This window comes from Megachile rotundata, chromosome 8 (assembly GCF_050947335.1).
Source record: "Megachile rotundata isolate GNS110a chromosome 8, iyMegRotu1, whole genome shotgun sequence".
In the NCBI taxonomy this organism is placed as follows: domain Eukaryota; kingdom Metazoa; phylum Arthropoda; class Insecta; order Hymenoptera; family Megachilidae; genus Megachile; species Megachile rotundata.
Window position 1 is genome coordinate 10855347 of NC_134990.1, and position 18275 is coordinate 10873621.

The window sequence follows — 18275 nt, forward strand, 5'->3', positions numbered from 1 at the left end:
ACCTCGTCTTGGCCCACGACGCTATCAGAGATGGTCCTATCCTCCGACGCGTGCGACATGGACCTCCTCGACGAGGAGTTCTTCGCCACGCTGCTAGCCCTGCTGTAATATTGATAACCTCTGATCATAATGTTCGTGGCACTCTGACTCCTGCCCACACCGCGTCCGTCCTGTCTCGACACATTCTGCGACCCCATCTCATCCCCCGCGTCTCCTTTATGCCCCAGACTCCTCCACTCGTCCATGATGTGATCGGTCCTCTTCAAGAACTGCGCGATCTTCGAGGACAAGTACGAGGAGGCGGTCGACGGCTCCATGTGCGACGCCGTTGGCCTGAACGACTGCCTGACCCTCTGTCTGTCGCAGCCCATCACGAAATTTAAACTGGCGTCGAACACGACGGGCGCTTGTTCCTTCGCGGAGAGGTCCTCTATGTTCTCCGAGCTGGCCACCATGGGGTACATTCTTCGGGGGATTATGGACAGCGTGGGCGAATCCAGACCGGTGCGAGGTCTCGAAGACACCAACGAAACGGATCGAGAACGATGGGACAAACTCGAAGAAAGACTGCACGGTGAAGGACTTCGAGTGGAACTCGAACCCAGAACCCTGCTCGCTGGTCTTCGCGCGAAGGGCGGCAATGGCGGTCTTTTCGACAGGTTTCTGGACTCCAGCGGCCGAGAGAAACTGTCTATGGCTTCGTTGGAGGTCAGCAGGTCCTCGAAACTTTCGGAGGTGCTCGACATCGTGGCGTATGGGATGGACGGCATTTTGGAGATTTGATCAGTGCGGCTTTATGGGGGTAGAGAGCTATGGATGTGACTAGTTATCGGTAATTCGATGGGGAGGTTTGATGATGTTGTTGGTGTGGAGTATACACTGAAGCAGGGTGAAGGCTGATGCTACTTGCGGTTTGTGTTCGTCATTTGTAATTGGAACTGAAATTTGTGATTTGTGAGGTGGAGATAGACTTGTGGACTTGTAATTTGTAATCAATTTGTGGAATTTAAATTTGCTAATATGTAAATTTGTATGATTTAAATTGGTAAATCTGTGAATTTGAAAAATCTAAATTTGTAAATCTGTAAATTTGAAAAATCTAAATTTGTAAATCTGTAAATTTGTATAATTTAAATTTTTAAATCTGCAAATTTGTAAAATCTAACCTTGTAAATCTGTAAATTTGAAGAAACTAAATTTGTAAATCAATAAATTTATAGAATTTGAATTTGTAAATCAGTAAATTTTTGGAATCTAAATTTGTAAATTTATTAATTTGTACAATTTAAATTGGTAAATCCGTAAATATGTGCAATCTCAATTTATAAATCTGCAAATTTGTAGAATATAAATTTGTAAATCTGTAAATTTGTAAATCTGTAAATCTGTAAATCTGTAAATCTGTAAATCTGTAAATCTGTAAATCTGTAAATCTGTAAATCTGTAAATCTGTAAATCTGTAAATCTGTAAATCTGTAAATCTGTAAATCTGTAAATCTGTAAATCTGTAAATCTGTAAATCTGTAAATCTGTAAATCTGTAAATCTGTAAATCTGTAAATCTGTAAATCTGTAAATCTGTAAATCTGTAAATCTGTAAATCTGTAAATCTGTAAATCTGTAAATCTGTAAATCTGTAAATTTGTAAATCTGTAAATTTGTAAATCTGTAAATTTGTAAATCTGTAAATTTGTAAATCTGTAAATTTGTAAATCTGTAAATTTGTAAATCTGTAAATTTGTAAATCAGTAAATTTGTAAATCTGTAAATTTGTAAATCTGTAAATTTGTAAATCTGTAAATCTGTAAATTTGTAAATTTGTAAATCTGTAAATTTGTAAATCTGTAAATTTGTTAATCTGTAAATTTGTAAATCTGTAAATTTGTAAATAGTAATACTAAAGTAAATCTCAAGATTCAAGTGAATCTCACGTTGCACCCTAAGTGCATCTCAAAATTAAGATGCCTACTGCATAATAAATTTACCGCTTATCACACACTTCACTCTACTTCAACCACTTGTGTCTGCATCCAGTGTACCAATATCTCAACAACATCATCAACTTGAATCATTAATTACGATATCGATAGTCACACCTCTAGTCCGAACTTCCAGCGTTCTCCATCTTCGTCAAACACACCCTCTGACATTTCTACACCTCCGAATCCTCTGAGCAACATTTGTTTTATTTATAACAAAGATCCACGATAATTGTGGAGGACGAAATGATTTAAAAGGGGTATTCTAATTCGTAGTCGTCGATATTTAAATATTTTGATTAATACTTCTTTAATTTTTTAATTTTAACTCAAGGGTATTGTGAGTAGGGACATGGGATTCTAGATATTTTGGAATCTAGGGATTGTTGAATATTGAGAATTAGAAATCTCGGAATACAGAACTTTAGAGATTTGGGTTCTAGCGAATTTTGGATTTCAAGAATAAGTAGTTTAGGGATGTGGCATTCCAGAGATTTATAAATCTGGGGATTTTTGGATTTAGAGAATTAGGAATCTAGGAATTCGGAATTTTAGAGATTTGGGTTCTAGGGATTTTCGGATTTCGAGAATAAGTAGTCTAGGGATATGACATTCTAGAGATTTAGGGATCTAGGAACTTTTGAATTTTTGGGAATTAAGAATCTGGGAATACGTAATTTTAGCGATTTGGGTTCTAGGGATTTTTGAATTTCGAGAATAAATAGTCTAGGGATATGACATTCTAGAGATTTAAGGATCTAGGGACTTTTGAATTTTTGGGAATTAAGAATCTGGGAATACGTAATTTTAGCGATTTAGGTTCTAGGGATTTTTGAATTTTGAGAATAAGTATAGGGATATGACATTCTAGAGATTTAGGGATTTAGGGACTTTTGAATTTTTGGGAATTAAGAATCTGGGAATACGTAATTTTAGCGATTTGGGTTCTAGGAATTTTTGGATTTAGAGAATAAGTAGTCTAGGGATATGACATTCTAGAGATTTAAGGATCTAGGGACTTTTGAATTTTTGGAAATTAAGAATCTGGGAATACGTAATTTTAGCGATTTGGGTTCTAGGGATTTTTGAATTTCGAGAATAAGTAGTCTAGGGATATGACATTCTAGAGATTTAGGGATTTAGGGACTTTTGAATTTTTGGGAATTAAGAATCTGGGAATACGTAATTTTAGCGATTTGGGTTCTAGGGATTTTTGAATTTCGAGAATAAATAGTCTAGGGATGTGACATTCTAGAGATTTAGGGATCTAGGGATTTTTGGACTTTTGAGGAATAGAAATCTAGGAACATGTAGTTTTGGAGATTGGGAGGTCTAGGAATTTTTATCTTGATAACTACAGACCTAGGGATACAGAATTCTTGAGATTTAGGGATCTAGGGATTTTTTATTTCATGAATTAGAGGTCTAAAGATATTGTATTCCAGGAATTTAGAAATCTAGGGATTTTAGAATTCCAGAAATTAATGAGCTAAGGAATTTTGAACCTAGTGATTTTTGCCTCCAGAGAGTTTCTAATCCAGGGAATTTTTAGATTATCAAATTTTTAGTCTAGGTTGTTTTGAATTCACGTACTTTAATGATCAAGAGATATAAGATTTAAAAAATGTCTAGATCTAATGACCTTTTGAATCTAGGAATATTTTTGTCTTTGGACTCAAGGATTTAGAGATACAGGAATTTATTAGTTGAGGATATAGAAATATTATGAACTCAGAATCCAGATCTAGGGATATCCAGATCCAGTCATTTAGAAACACAAGTTCAGTAATCCCGACAATTTCAGTTCCCAAAATGAAAAACTCAGTAATTTACTAAAATTACAAAACCCGAAATCGAAAATTCCAATTACAAATGCAGTACACTCGTTCAAATCAACCGTAGTCGCACTTTTTCCGGTATCACTCATCTCGTGGCGCGAACAATGAGACGCGATTCACATACGAATAGAACTACCCCTTTAAGATCATTTCATGCGATAAAAGCTCGTAAATATCCAGAAGCAATTATTTTATAAATGAAGGCCCCTTAAGGCCACTCAAAGAGATCCGTTCAGATTTTGTATACCCCGTTAAGATCACTTAATGAGACTCGATGTTCATTCGCGATGGAGGGCGGGCGTCGTCCAGCGGATTTTCATGGTTCGCGATGGAAATTCGGTCGGAAGCCGAGGTTCACTGGTCCGGATCGAATCGATCGGCCTGGCACGATCATTTAATTGCGTAACATCGATAGACAACGCCCGTATCGAGAGGGAGTCGCGGTGCAACTGCCTCTTCCTGGGTCAGATTGACCGGCCGGTGTAGCATCACGTTGGAGCAGACGGTCACCTCTGAGTTATTCTAAGGGAAACGAAGAGCGAGGAAGATGGAAAAACGAAGATGGTGGGAAGGAGTAGGAGGAAGCCGGAGCATTTTGGAAACGGGCCAAAACAGAGACGAAGTTCGCGAGAAAAGTCCGGCCAGGCGAAAGAGAGGAAACGGGAGAACAGCGCTCGAAAGGTCGAGCTCGATTGTGGAGCAACAGGTTACTCGAGTAATGGGATACAAGTAGATATACTCGGAGCGGGCTTCCTTTAGGGAACAGCCAGGGAGAATCTTATGTTGATCAGACACGGACTTTCGAGGCTGGATGGGGAAATTTTTAATGGGACATATTTATTAATTTGATAGTTTGTATTTTTATTCGATCGAGTTTGGAGGTTCGTCATTTTTATCATTTTTAAGTTTGAACATTTTTAATTCCGAAAATTTGTGATATTCTGAACTTGAAATTTGAGAAATTTTCAAGCTGAAAATTTGTGATACTCTGAATTTGTAATTTGACAAATTTTCAAGAGGAAAATTTGTGATATTTTGAATTTGAAATTTGACAAATTTTCAAGAGGAAAATTTGTGATATTTTGAATTTGAAATTTGACAAATTTTTAAGATGAAAATTTGTGATACTCTGAATTTGAAATTTGAGAAATTTTCAAGAGGAAAATTTGTGATATTCTGAATTTGAAATTTGACAAATTTTCAAAAGGAAAATTTGTGATACTCTGAATTTGAAATTTAACAAATTTTCAAGAGGAAAATTTGTGACATTTTGAATTTGAAATTTGACAAATTTTCAAGCTGAAAATTTGTGATACTCTGAATTTGAAATTTGACAAATTTTCAAGAGGAAAATTTGAGACATTTTGAATTTGAAATTTGACAAATTTTCAAGAGGAAAATTTGTGACATTTTGAATTTGAAATTTGACAAATTTTCAAGATGAAAATTTGTGATACTCTAAATTTGAAATTTGACAAATTTTCAAGAGGAAAATTTGTGACATTTTGAATTTGAAATTTGACAAATTTTCAAGAGGAAAATTTGTGATACTCTGAATTTGAAATTTGACAAATTTTCAAGTCTGAAAATTTGTGATATTCTGGATTTGAAATTTGAGAAATTTTCAAGAGGAAAATTTGTGATATTCTGAATTTGAAATTTGACAAATTTTCAAGAGGAAAATTTGTGACATTTTGAATTTGAAATTTGACAAATTTTCAAGCTGAAAATTTGATACTCTGAATTTGAAATTTGACAAATTTTCAAGTCTGAAAATTTGTGATATTCTGGATTTGAAATTTGAGAAATTTTCAAGCTGAAAATTTGTGATACTCTGAATTTGAAATTTGAAAAATTTTCAAGAGAAAAATTTGTGATATTCTGAATTTTAAATTTGAGAAATTTTCAAGCTGAAAATTTGTGATATTCTGAATTTGAAATTTGACAAGTTTTCAAGCTGAAAATTTGTGATACTCTGAATTTGAAATTTGAGAAATTTTCAAGCTGAAAATTTGTGATACTCTGAATTTGAAATTTGACAAATTTTTAAGTGTGAAAATTTGTCATATTTTGGATTTGATATTTGAAAAATTGTCCAGCTTGAAAATTACTGATATCTTAAACTTGCCTGTTTCTAAATTTTCAAGATGAAAAATTTGTAATTTGCTTCAAATTCTAATTCCGAACATTTGTGCCTATATAAATTTCTGTTTGAAAATGTGTAGTTAAAAAATGTTAAGTTCAAAGATATGTGACTATTTAAAATTTTAATTTCAAAATTTGTCACTATGTAAATCTCTATGTTTGAAAATTAGTGATTAGTAATGTGATAACTATTTCGCTTATATAGATCAGGTTATTTTCCCTCGTATCTTTAATGCATACTTACAGCTATCATTCCTGATAGACCAGACATATAAGATTCGATTTGATTATTCTATCAAACGAGAGAGATAAAATGGTGAAACGATAGTAGACGAGCTCTCGATACGACAATGTCAAGGTCGTGCTGAGAATTTTCATTAAGAAATGTCGGTCACTGGAACTTTTGCAGGAGCATCGATGCAGGAGGTCGATGCTTCGTCGAGCGGATTCATAAACCGATAAATGAACGCTTGAAACACGCTTCGAAAACTCTTTGAGAACACGCTTCGTGTGGCACAGTTAACCCAGTTGCACGATACGACACGACGAACGTTACTGCATTCACGAAGTATTCCTCTTGTTTCTGGACAAACGACTTTCCAGTTCGATAACGATCATCGTTAATGATAATTACGAGACATTTTGGACCGATAACTTAATGATAATTATGGCTATTAACATGGTCTGCTGCATACGAGACATAAGTTTGCGAGCTGCATGACGGAGATTTGGGAATTTCAAATATGTGAAATGCGAGAACGGAATTTGGAGATTTTTGAAATAAGGAGTTTGAAAGTTGGTAGATTCTTTTTGAATTTTGGAAATTTCGGAATTTGAAAATTTTGGATTTTGGAAATACTGAATTTTGGAAATTTTAGCTTTCGCAAATTTTAGATTTTGGAAATTTTGGAATTTGAAAATTTCGGATTTTGGAAATTTCGGAATTTGAAATTTTGGATTTTGGAAATTTTGGATTTTGGAAATTTTAGATTTTGGAAATTTTGGATTTTGGAAATTTTGAAATTTGAAAATTTTGGATTTTGGAAATTTTGAAATATGAAAATTTTGGATTTTGGAAATTTTGGATTTTGGAAATTTTGGAATTTGAAAATTTTGGATTTCGGAAATTTTGGATTTCGGAAATTTTAGATTTTGGAAATTTTGGATTTTGGAAATTTTGAAATTTGAAAATTTTGGATTTTGGAAATTTTGAAATATGAAAATTTTGGATTTTGGAAATTTTGAAATATGAAAATTTTGGATTTTGGAAATTTTGGAATTTGAAAATTTTGGATTTTGGAAATTTTGGAATTTGAAAATTTTGGATTTTGGAAATTTTGAAATATGAAAATTTTGGATTTTGGAAATTTTGAATTTTTGAATTTTGGAAATTTTAGATTTTTGGAAATTTTGAAATTTGAAAATTTTAGACTTTGGAAATTTTAGATTTCGCAATTTTTGAATTTTGGAAATTTTGTATTTCGCAAATTTCAGATTTTGGAAATTTAGAAAGTTAAATTTTGCAATTTTAAAAATTTCCAAACTTCGCAATTTTCGAAATAACAAATAATCTAATTTTCAAATTTTCAAACTTCAAATACAAAAAGTTGTTAAATTAACAAATTTAAATAATTATAATTCCCAATTGCAAATTGCTACTTTGCATAAAATAGATCTAATAAGTAACATAAATGTCGATAAGCATTAAAATTGCTTTCCATAAACGTTTACACGTCTCCATGCACAAATTAGGTCGCGATAATAGCAAAAACAAAATTACAAAAAATAATTGCTACAGAAAATATGGAATTAAACACGGCAACCATTAAACTCACACACCTACTATATACTTTGTATCATTTAAAAAGAGAATGTACTCTGTGTTTTACAATCATATCGTTACATTTACAAAAACGAAAATCATTAGAAGGTAACCAAGTTGAAACATCCGACTTTTTCCTCCGTGTATCACCTTTCTCTGTTAGCAAGAAAAAGAGAGATACATCTTGTCCCAATTGCGTGACCAGCATTGTGTATGAAACCATATTATTTAGAAGCGTGTTCGTGTTACATGGGGATTCACCGTGGCAAAACAAGTTTAAGTAAGTAGGGATTAAGTGGTTTTGTCATGAAACCAAACCGATCAATCACGTAGAAAATACTCATCGTTGGTAAAATACGTTCTACTTTATTATTACTTTGTTTCTTTTATGAAAAGATGGATTAAATGAACCGTGAACGAGTTGAATGGATCGATTAGAGTTTGTACACCTTTTTGTAATTAAATCTCGGTGGAGAAACGATAATAATAACTTGAATGCAAGAAATCAATAGCTACATACTTTGTAATAGAAAATATTTTTTTTCAACTAGAGATTAGATAGGTTTTTTTTGAAGGAAGATTTAGTTTCATTTTTGAGAAATATTTGTTAAATATTTTGTAACGTATGACGATAACACAATACTCTATTATTAGTTATTAATATGTATCTCTGAAATTCTGGTTTGAATTTGCCGCCCTTTTCAGTGGAAGTATTTCAATTTATATGTATGTGGAAGAGATTATTATATTATTATAATAAAGATGAATTATATTACAGTTATAATATACTGTGATATAATATTAAACGAAATAAGTGTTTTTATGATTTTTCTATAATTATTTAATGGAAGTTAGCTTTCAAATTTGGCGCTCTTTTTAATGGAAGTATTTGAATTCATTTATGGAAGAAATTAATAAACTATTAATACATAAAGCAAACGATTGAATTAAATTATAATATGATGTCATACGATAAAAGTACGTTTATATGTCTTCTATTATTATATAACAACAAAATTTCTGTTTCAAATTTGGCGCTCTTTTCAATCTGAACTTGTTCATGGAAGAAATTAATAAACTGTTAATAAACGAAACTAACAAATCGATTATATTTCATTATAATTACAATATAATTGATTCACAAGTTTTTTATATGAACAATTCATCATTTCCACAGATAAGTACAGACTCTTCCACTGAAAAAGAGCGCCAAATTCAAAACACAAATTCACAAAGATTGACTCTCTACTAAAACCTGAAACAGTGATTAACATAACTATAATTTGCAATAATTTTACTTGTCTTTTTCAATTGAGAAATTCAATATGACTTTTTGAATAGTGTACTAGGGTGAAAATGTGCCTATATGATTTAAAAAGTATTTGTTCACATACCTTAGCTTCAAGTTTGTCGTTGTCGTGTTTCAGATGATTCCGTTCCTGCTCCAACCTTTCGACCTTCGCTCTGAGTATCTCAAGCTCTTCCTGTTGACAAAAATGTAAATATACAATGAATTAAACAACGTAGTTTAACTATAAATTTATTGACATTGTTTTATATTGTATGGTACACTTTAAAAATTTTGTTAAACTAGTAAAATTTGGAATATTATTCAGAATACTATTATAAAATATTTTTACCAAATAATTACACTATCATAAAATTAAAAATTGACTCAACAATCTAAAGAAAATTTCTTTTCTTTAAACAATATTCAAAATAATATTAATAATAACAAAAAATTAACATCAAAAGAATTTGATGATGAAAGCAAAAAACTATACCTCTTTTCATGTAGTAAAATTACTTTAACTAATTTTGTTCGATCATTTAATTTCTCATTCAACTAATTTTCCCTACCGGGGGTTCCAGGCCGTTATACAGGCCGTTCCATTTACATCGGCCCACACAAATATCTTTAAAAACAATGACACAACAAACTTTTTCAAACAAAAGTAATTCGATTTCAGGGAAAAAATTTATCTGGTGAAAGCTGCTTTCTTCTATGTGGACGCATAAGGCAGATATGAAGGCCAATACCGTTCTTCTAAATTCAATTATATATTTCTCAACGCACCATTTAATACAGTTCATCATTCTTTATACAAAAGTATTAAGTCACTCACATCAAAAAATCATTTCTTTGGAAGTTATTTTTATTTCCGTACAGCAACATATAATTCCAATGCAGCTAATATGCACGACACCTAATATCATCTGTTTGTGGTACGTGAACAAACGTTAGTACGTAGTACAATCCTAACCGGTCAATCGTTCGGTACTTCCCATCCGACGATTTGATACGCCCTCAGATTTCTTCCTACGGGGATATTTAAAAAATAACGTTCACGCTGAAGAACGTACACCGCCAAATGATCCTAAAGAGAAGATTCTCGCTGCCGCCAACTTTCCGCGGAAATGTCACGAAGAGTCGAAGAATCATCGAGAGATCGAATAAATGTCCGCGTTCGGGCCAGAGGGCGTACTTCCGAACGCCAACTTCAGGAAGGTGCGTGCTAAAACGTGCGCGTTAGCACTCGCCTCGTTACCCGGTATAAAAATGAAAATATCTTCTAAACTAACGTATTTTCGACATAAGTGACTCGATACTTTTGCGTAGAGAATAACGAGCTGCATCGAACGTTGCATTCAAAAATATATAATTCCATTAAAAGGAACAAAGTTGGCCTTCGTCTCTTGTGCGCATGCGCGTAGGAGGTAGCTACTTCGGATAATTCGCAGCTTGAAATCGCGTAACTTTTGTCTAAAACAATTTTTCAGGTCGTTAACGTTTTCGAAAATATTCGAGTACACCCTATACGCGTTTGGAAAGGAGCCAATATGTTCGTATTTCTACTGTAGGATTCGAAGGTTTTAACGAGAACAAATGTGTGCGTAATTGTATTTTATTTTAGGTTTAAACTAAGTATAACCTATCTAACGCATGCTCAACTACCGAAGATCTGCCTCTGTTTTTTCTACAGTGGCTTTGCTTTTTTCGTCACCGTGTCGCACCCTCATTTACATCATGTTCTAACGGTATTTCTTAAAATCTAACTTGGTCCCTCGGGGAAAAGGCCTGCGAACCATCCATGCCTCACGTGACCCCAGCCATAAACCATCGCACCCCATACAATGATCACTCCATGTTTCTCCCGCGGGTCTCGTAACGGAAACCCATTATGTACAAATAAATTGCTTTATTCTCACCGTTTTTGCCTTTAACTGATCCTCGGTCCGATGAACGTTCAATAAAGGTGCAACTTTCACGTATAATCTCCACCACGGCCATTCTCTTACGGACATCCACTTCCTTACGTTCCTCTGGATACATCTGACCGCGAGATCTTGCAACTGAAAATTCGCAATACAGAATACGCAACATTATTCATACGCGTGTCTTACGTTTACATTCACTTTTTTATTGCCGTAATAAAGCTAGTCGAAAACAGGAACCACCGTTGGCCTGAATAGAATGCTCGATTTTTTTCGTACGCGACAAGAAAGTGGATTTGTTGTCTTTGATTATGTAGGAATCTGGAAAAAATGCGGACGCCCGGGACCTCAGCGTTTGTAGTCTTCGACGCAGCGCAACTTTACCATTCTCGTGCAACTACATTTGGTATTACCGTAATTCTTCTTTCTAAATTGGGTCTGGAGGCCAATTCCACATAAGTAGTACGAAAAATGAGCAAAACAATGAATATATGTATGAAAAACATGGGAATGATTTATAGATACGTATTTGCATATATTTACGTAGAACCGACGGGAAAGGAATGAAACTATGAATTGTTAATTTGTGTACGTGTGTTGTATTATAACTGAATTAGAAATTATGCGATCTGGAGACGCAGAAACTAAAAATTTTGTCATTTGAAAATTAATTTGGCGATTCCGATATTTGAAAATTTTGAGAATTTGAAAACGGAGAAATTTGCAAAATACGGAAACCAACAAATCTTAGGACTCTCAAATTAGGGAATTGAAAGATTTTTAAATTTGAAGAGTAAAAGTTAGAAAACTGAGACTTTAGAATCTGGGGATTTTAGAGATTCAAAATTTTGAATTTTCAGATTTTGAGATTTGGAGAATGGGGTCGTCGAGACATAGGAATTTTTGGCATATAGGCATTTTTAAGATTTAGGGATTTTTGGGATATAGGGATTTTTGGGATATAGGGATTTTGTGATCTAAGGATTTTTGGAATCTGGGGATTTTGGAATTGGGGGATTTTGTGATCTAGGGATTTTTGGAATCTGGGGATTTTTTGGAATCTGGGGATTTTGGGATCTAGGGATTTTTGGAATTTGGGGATTTTGGGATCTAGGGATTTTTGGAATTTGGGGATTTTGTAATCCAGGGATTTTTGGAATTTGGGGATTTTGTGATCTAGGGATTTTTGGAATTGGGAGATTTTGTGATCTAGGGATTTTTGGAATTTGGGGATTTTGTGATCTAGGGATTTTTGGAATTTGGGGATTTTGTGATCTAGGGATTTTTGGAATCTGGGGATTTTTGGAATTTGGGGATTTTGTGATCTAGAGACTTTTGGAATTTGGGGATTTTGTGATCTAAGGATTTTTCGAATCTAGAGATCTTTGGTATCTGGGGATTTTGGAATTTAGGTATTATTAGAATCTTGGGATTTTTAAGATCTAGAGATTTTTTAGATCTAGGGATTTTTGGAATCTAGGAGTTTTTAGAATACAAGAATTTTAAAATATGGGCATTTTGTAATATAAGAATTTTGAGTTTGGTACATAAAGATTTAGTGATCCAATGATTTGCAAGTGTTTTTTCAAGATTTTTAAAATTTACGAATTAAAAAATGATCGAATTCAAGCATTTGAAAAATGAAGAATTCAGAAATGTGAAAATTGAAAAATCGTCAAACATATATGGTGTATCTGTGTATGGTTGCATCTAACCGTACAAAACAGTCTTAACGATTTTCACGCGTCTCCAGTTAAGCGTTATTAACACGTTTGGAAAGTTAAACGCGGATCAAGTGGCAACATATAAATTGTTACCACCTGATTCGAAGAAGTCGCGCGTTTAAATTTCTCGGGATGAGTGAAAACTACCGTACGAGTTCGCAAGTGAACGTGCACTTTTACAAAAGGCAAGAAGATGTCATGACATACTTTCAGCGTGTTGAGTTTACGACGTGCTAGATAACCTCTGCACCTTGCTTGAAGAAGAATAATGTGTCCAGTTAACTTCTCGTCTCTTTGGGCCTCTAATCGCTCCAGGGTTCCAGATCTGAAGAATATCTGGTGACAAAAAAGACTACAGATTATTTCGTCTCCTTTAGACGATTGCCTGTAATAATTACTGCTGCAGCTGTAACTTTCATACATTTACATTGCTCACATACTTATGTGTTTGTACACATTTTGTATTATTTTTAATATTATTTAACTTTGCATTGTATTTAATATTATTCAATTTTGTATTATATTTTATGTCATTCAATTTTTTATTATATTTTATGTTATTCAATTTTTTATTATATTTTATGTTATTCAATTTTTTATTATATTTTATGTCATTCAATTTTGTATTATATTTTATGTCATTCAATTTTTTATTATATTTTATGTTATTCAATTTTTTATTATATTTTATGTCATTCAATTTGGTATTACATTTAATGTCATTCAATATGTAAAATAAAAGATATGATAATTTATAAAATATTCGTATTATAAATTAAAATGAAAAATTATATTAAATTTCTTATTTTATGTCACTGCACAAAAAAATTAGACAGCAACGGTTATTAAAATTCCATGAGTGATATTTCAATAAATTCTATCGATACAGGATTTTTTATAAATGTTGGATGCACGAAGAAGTAGTTAACAGTAAGACTCACAGTGAATCTCTGTCTAACGAGTTACTTAGTCATGGTTAAATTTAAATGGCATAACGTAGGTATACCGGCAATAATGGGTACCATTAGATTTAATTAAACACGCGTGAATGTGATTGTGTCTATTAGCCGCCGTAAGGAGAATAGAAAAAAGGAACAACGGATAAAAGGAACGGAGATATCCCTGACACGATTTTCATGATTACATTCAGCGCGAAGAATGTTATGGTAAAAAGTACTCTCCCCGGTGTATAATTAAATAATGAAATATCACACGCTGTAATAGTAGTGTTGCTTTACCTTGGTATTTGTGTGATTCTGAGTGGTGTTTGTCCTGCACTCGTTTTTGTTATGATTTTTTGTTATTAATTTTATTGATGACTGTGTAGTGATTAATTAAGTACTACACTTGATTAAATTAACTGATTTATTGAATTTTTTGTAGTGTGAAAGTTGTATATTTATGAAACTAAATATTTTGCTGTAATAGTGTAATAGTGGTGTTGCTTTACCTTGGTATTTGTGCGATTTTGAGTGGTGTTTGTTCTGCACTCGTTTTAGTTATGATTTTTTGTTATTAATTTTATTGATGACTGTGTAGTGATTAATTAAGTACTACACTTGATTAAATTAACTGATTTATTGAAATTTTTGTAGTGTGAAAGTTGTATATTTGTGAAACTAAATATTTTGTTTTATTTAGTTAGAATACGTTTACTGATTTATTTTAAATTATTTGAAGTATTTCAACTGTTTTGAGTGATTTGATTAATATGAGCATTTTGAGTTATTTTGACTATATTGAGTGTATTTAATCTTTTGAGTGTTTTGATTTTTGGGGGGATTTTGATAATTTTGACTATTCTTAGAATTTTTACTATTTTGAGGATTTTTGTAGTTTTAACTATTTTCAGTATTTTTATTATTTTAACAATTTTGGTAGTTTTGAGTATTTTTCTAGTTTGAGTATTTTTATTACTTTGACTATTTCGACTATTTCTGCTACTTTGAGTATTTTTACTATTTTAACTAGTTTGACTATTTTCAGTATTTTCACTATTTTAACAATTTCGGTAGTTTTGAGTATTTTTCTAGTTTGAGAATTTTGATTACTTTGACTATTTCGACTATTTCTGCTATTTTGAGTATTTTTACTATTTTAACAATTTTGGTAGTTTTGAGTATTTTTCTAGTTTGAGTATTTTTATTACTTTGACTATTTCGACTATTTCTGCTACTTTGAGTATTTTTACTATTTTAACTAGTTTGACAATTTTCAGTATTTTCACTATTTTAACAATTTTGGTAGTTTTGAGTATTTTTCTAGTTTGAGTATTTTTATTACTTTAACCACTATCAGTATTTCTGTTACTTTGAGTATCTTTACTATTTTAACTAGTTTGACTATTTCCAGTATTTTCACTATTTTAACAATTTTGGTTGCTTTGAGTATTTTTCTAGTTTGAGTATTTTTACTACTTTAACTATTTTGAGCATTTTTGCCATTCTGTATATTTTGTATTTAAATTACTAAAAAGGATTTTAATTAAAAGTATCAGCAAAATATCAGTAAAAAAACTCATAAGTTCCAATTTCTATTCTCTGCAATTGGCAGCCATTTCGTATTCCAAATATTAAAAAAATTTTTATCTAGTTACTTTCACAGAACTTTCATCTGTAAATTATACCATTTTTACATTATCAAATCCTATCTAATTTTCCGTTTTCATACTATCATATTTGATAAATTTCATTACAGATAAAACCAGACACATAAAAAAACAAACATAACTTTAACAGATAATTTAAATACCAGAAACGAAGAAAAGAGAATCGCGCAGATGAATGTCTCGTTTGATCTCATTTCGTCCTTCAGTCATTTCTAAACTAGCGTAATTGCATCCACTTTAGATACTTGCATTCGTCGTTCATTATCTGGCGTATTATCTCGTCAGCAATTTGTAAACACTCTCGCAACGTTAGACGAATTATTTAAAATAGAACATATCTATGTTTTTAGGTAAAATATTTTATAAAGTGAAATTATGATTGACCCAGATTTTGCTATAATATAGTGAAGCTATAAATTAGTATTTTTTAGTGCGATTTGTTAAATTATCTTGATCGAACTTGTTCTAATTCAATTGACAACGTCGAATGCCATATTAATTTAATGTAACTTGTTTATGACGCAAAAATAAGATCATTACACGATTTATTTTTAGATTGTTTTGTAGTGAAATGTTAATAAGTGATAAATGGTGGTAAGATTATAGCGATTGCTTTAATACAATTATTATGAATGATAAATAAATTATAAATAATTTAAAATTTATATATTGGTTAATATTTATTTATTATTAATATACAGGATGTCTCATAGGTAATGTAGGTCCCTGAAATGGGGGGTAGCTGACGTGATTCTGAATAACATTTCCCTTTGCAAAAATGGGGTTTGAAGCTTCGTTTTTTAATTATTAAGGAAAAACGTGGACCAATCAGAGCGTGAGGATTACGCATGCGCGAGACCGACAGCTTCGGATAACGCGTAGTAATGCAACGCGTGGTAATTCTACGCGTAGTAATGCAACGCGTGGTAATTCTACGCGTAGTAATGCAACGCTTGGTAATCCAACGCGTAGTAATCCAACGCGTAATAACCCACGGTGTGGATATCCAACGGGTGGATATTCAACGCGTAGTATTCCAACGCGTAGTAATGCAACGCGTGGTAATTCTACGCGTAGTAATGCAACGCGTGGTAATCCAACATGTAGTTATACAACACGTGGTATTCCAACGCGTAGTAATGCAACGCGTGGTAATTCTACGCGTAGTAATGCAACGCGTGGTAATCCAACATGTAGTTATACAACACGTGGTATTCCAACGCGTAGTAATGCAACGCGTGGTAATTCTACGCGTCGTAATGCAACGCGTGGTAATTCTACGCGTCGTAATGCAACGCGTGGTAATCCAACGCGTAGTAATGCAACGCGTCGTAATGCAACGCGTGGTAATCCAACGCGTGGTAATCCAACGCGTAGTAATGCAACGCGTGGTAATTCTACGCGTCGTAATGCAACGCGTGGTAATTCTACGCGTCGTAATGCAACGCGTGGTAATCCAACGCGTAGTAATGCAACGCGTGGTAATCCAACGCGTGGTAATCCAACGCGTAGTAATGCAACGCGTGGTAATTCTACGCGTCGTAATGCAACGCGTAGTAATGCAACACGTGGTAATTCTACGCGTAGTAACGCAATGCGTGGTAATCCAACGGGTGGATATTTAACGCGTAGTAATGCAACGCGTGGTAATTCTACGCGTAGTAATGCAACGCGTGGTAATCCAACGCGTAGCTATCCAACGCGTAGTAATGCAACGCGTGGTAATTCTACGCGTGGTAAACCAACGCGTGGTAATCCAACGCGTAGTAATGCAACGCGTGGTAATTCTACGCGTCGTAATGCAACACGTGGTATTCCAACGCGTAGTAATGCAACGCGTGGTAATTCAACGCGTGGTAATTCAACGCGTCGTAATGCAACGCGTGGTAATCCAACGCGTAGTAATGCAACGCGTGGTAATTCTACACGTCGTAATGCAACGCGTGGTAATTCTACGCGTCGTAATGCAACGCGTGGTAATCCAACGCGTAGTAATGCAACGCGTGGTAATTCTACGCGTCGTAATGCAACGCGTGGTAATTCTACGCGTCGTAATGCAACGCGTGGTAATCCAACGCGTAGTAATGCAACGCGTGGTAATTCTAAGCGTAGTTATCCAACGCGTGGTAACCTAACGCGTAGTTATCCAACGCGTGGTAACCTAACGCGTAGTTATCCAACGCGTGGTAACCTAACGCGTAGTTATCCAACGCGTGGTAACCTAACGCGTAGTTAACCAACGCGTAATAATAATTGCGCTCTGATTGGTCCACATTTTTCCTTAATAATTAAAAAACGAAGCTTCAAACCCCATTTTTGCAAAGGGAAATGTTATTCAGAATCACATCAGCTACACCCCATTTGAGGAACCTATACTAATTGTGAGACACCCTGAATGTATATATATTAATATACTACTACATTAATATTAATATTAAGTTTAATATTAATTATACGTTTACCTCATATTAATTCACGTTACAAATGGTTGATTTATTTGAATGAAGAATTACATTTAGTACAATTTTGCTTAAAACTTAAATATTTGTATTAAAATAATTTTCAAATTAATTTCAGTTATTTATTAATAAGATTAAATAACGAATATAAATTATTTATTTAGAATATTGAATTAAAGATTAACATCAATCATTTGTAAGCAAGAATGAAGATCAATGTAAATTATTTATTAATAAAATAAAACTAACTCGATATGAATTATGTATTAATGAGATTACAGATCGATATAAATAATTAACGAGATTAAATTATAGGTCAATATAAATTATTAATAGGATTAAATTAAAAATTAATATTAATTATTTATTAATAAAATTAAATTGAAAATCAATAGTAAATGTTTAAATTATCCTGATCGAACTTGTTCTAATTCAATGACTTAATGAATGAATTAATGACAACTAACTAACTCGTTACTTAAAGA

The 18275-nt window shown here is 32.9% G+C and overlaps 1 protein-coding gene across 15 annotated transcripts in view; it reads right to left on the reverse strand.

The window, feature by feature from the left end:
- LOC100883300 (Myosin heavy chain-like) overlaps nt 1-18275 on the reverse strand; it is a 132067-nt gene that overhangs the window by 9297 nt on the left and 104495 nt on the right. For 11 of the 15 annotated variants that reach the window (XM_012294157.2, XM_012294155.2, XM_012294153.2 and 8 more), the window contains 3 exons: nt 12931-13059; nt 10994-11137; nt 9178-9267 (listed from right to left, as the gene is read on the reverse strand). In XM_012294157.2, the coding sequence (XP_012149547.2) occupies nt 9178-9267; nt 10994-11137; nt 12931-13059 (363 nt within the window). Of the gene's footprint in view, nt 1-2; nt 823-2095; nt 2169-4063; nt 4281-6205; nt 6512-9177; nt 9268-10993; nt 11138-12930; nt 13060-18275 lie in introns of those variants that run through there. The other 4 variants (XM_076534747.1, XM_076534745.1, XM_076534748.1 and 1 more) reach the window with 4 other exon arrangements.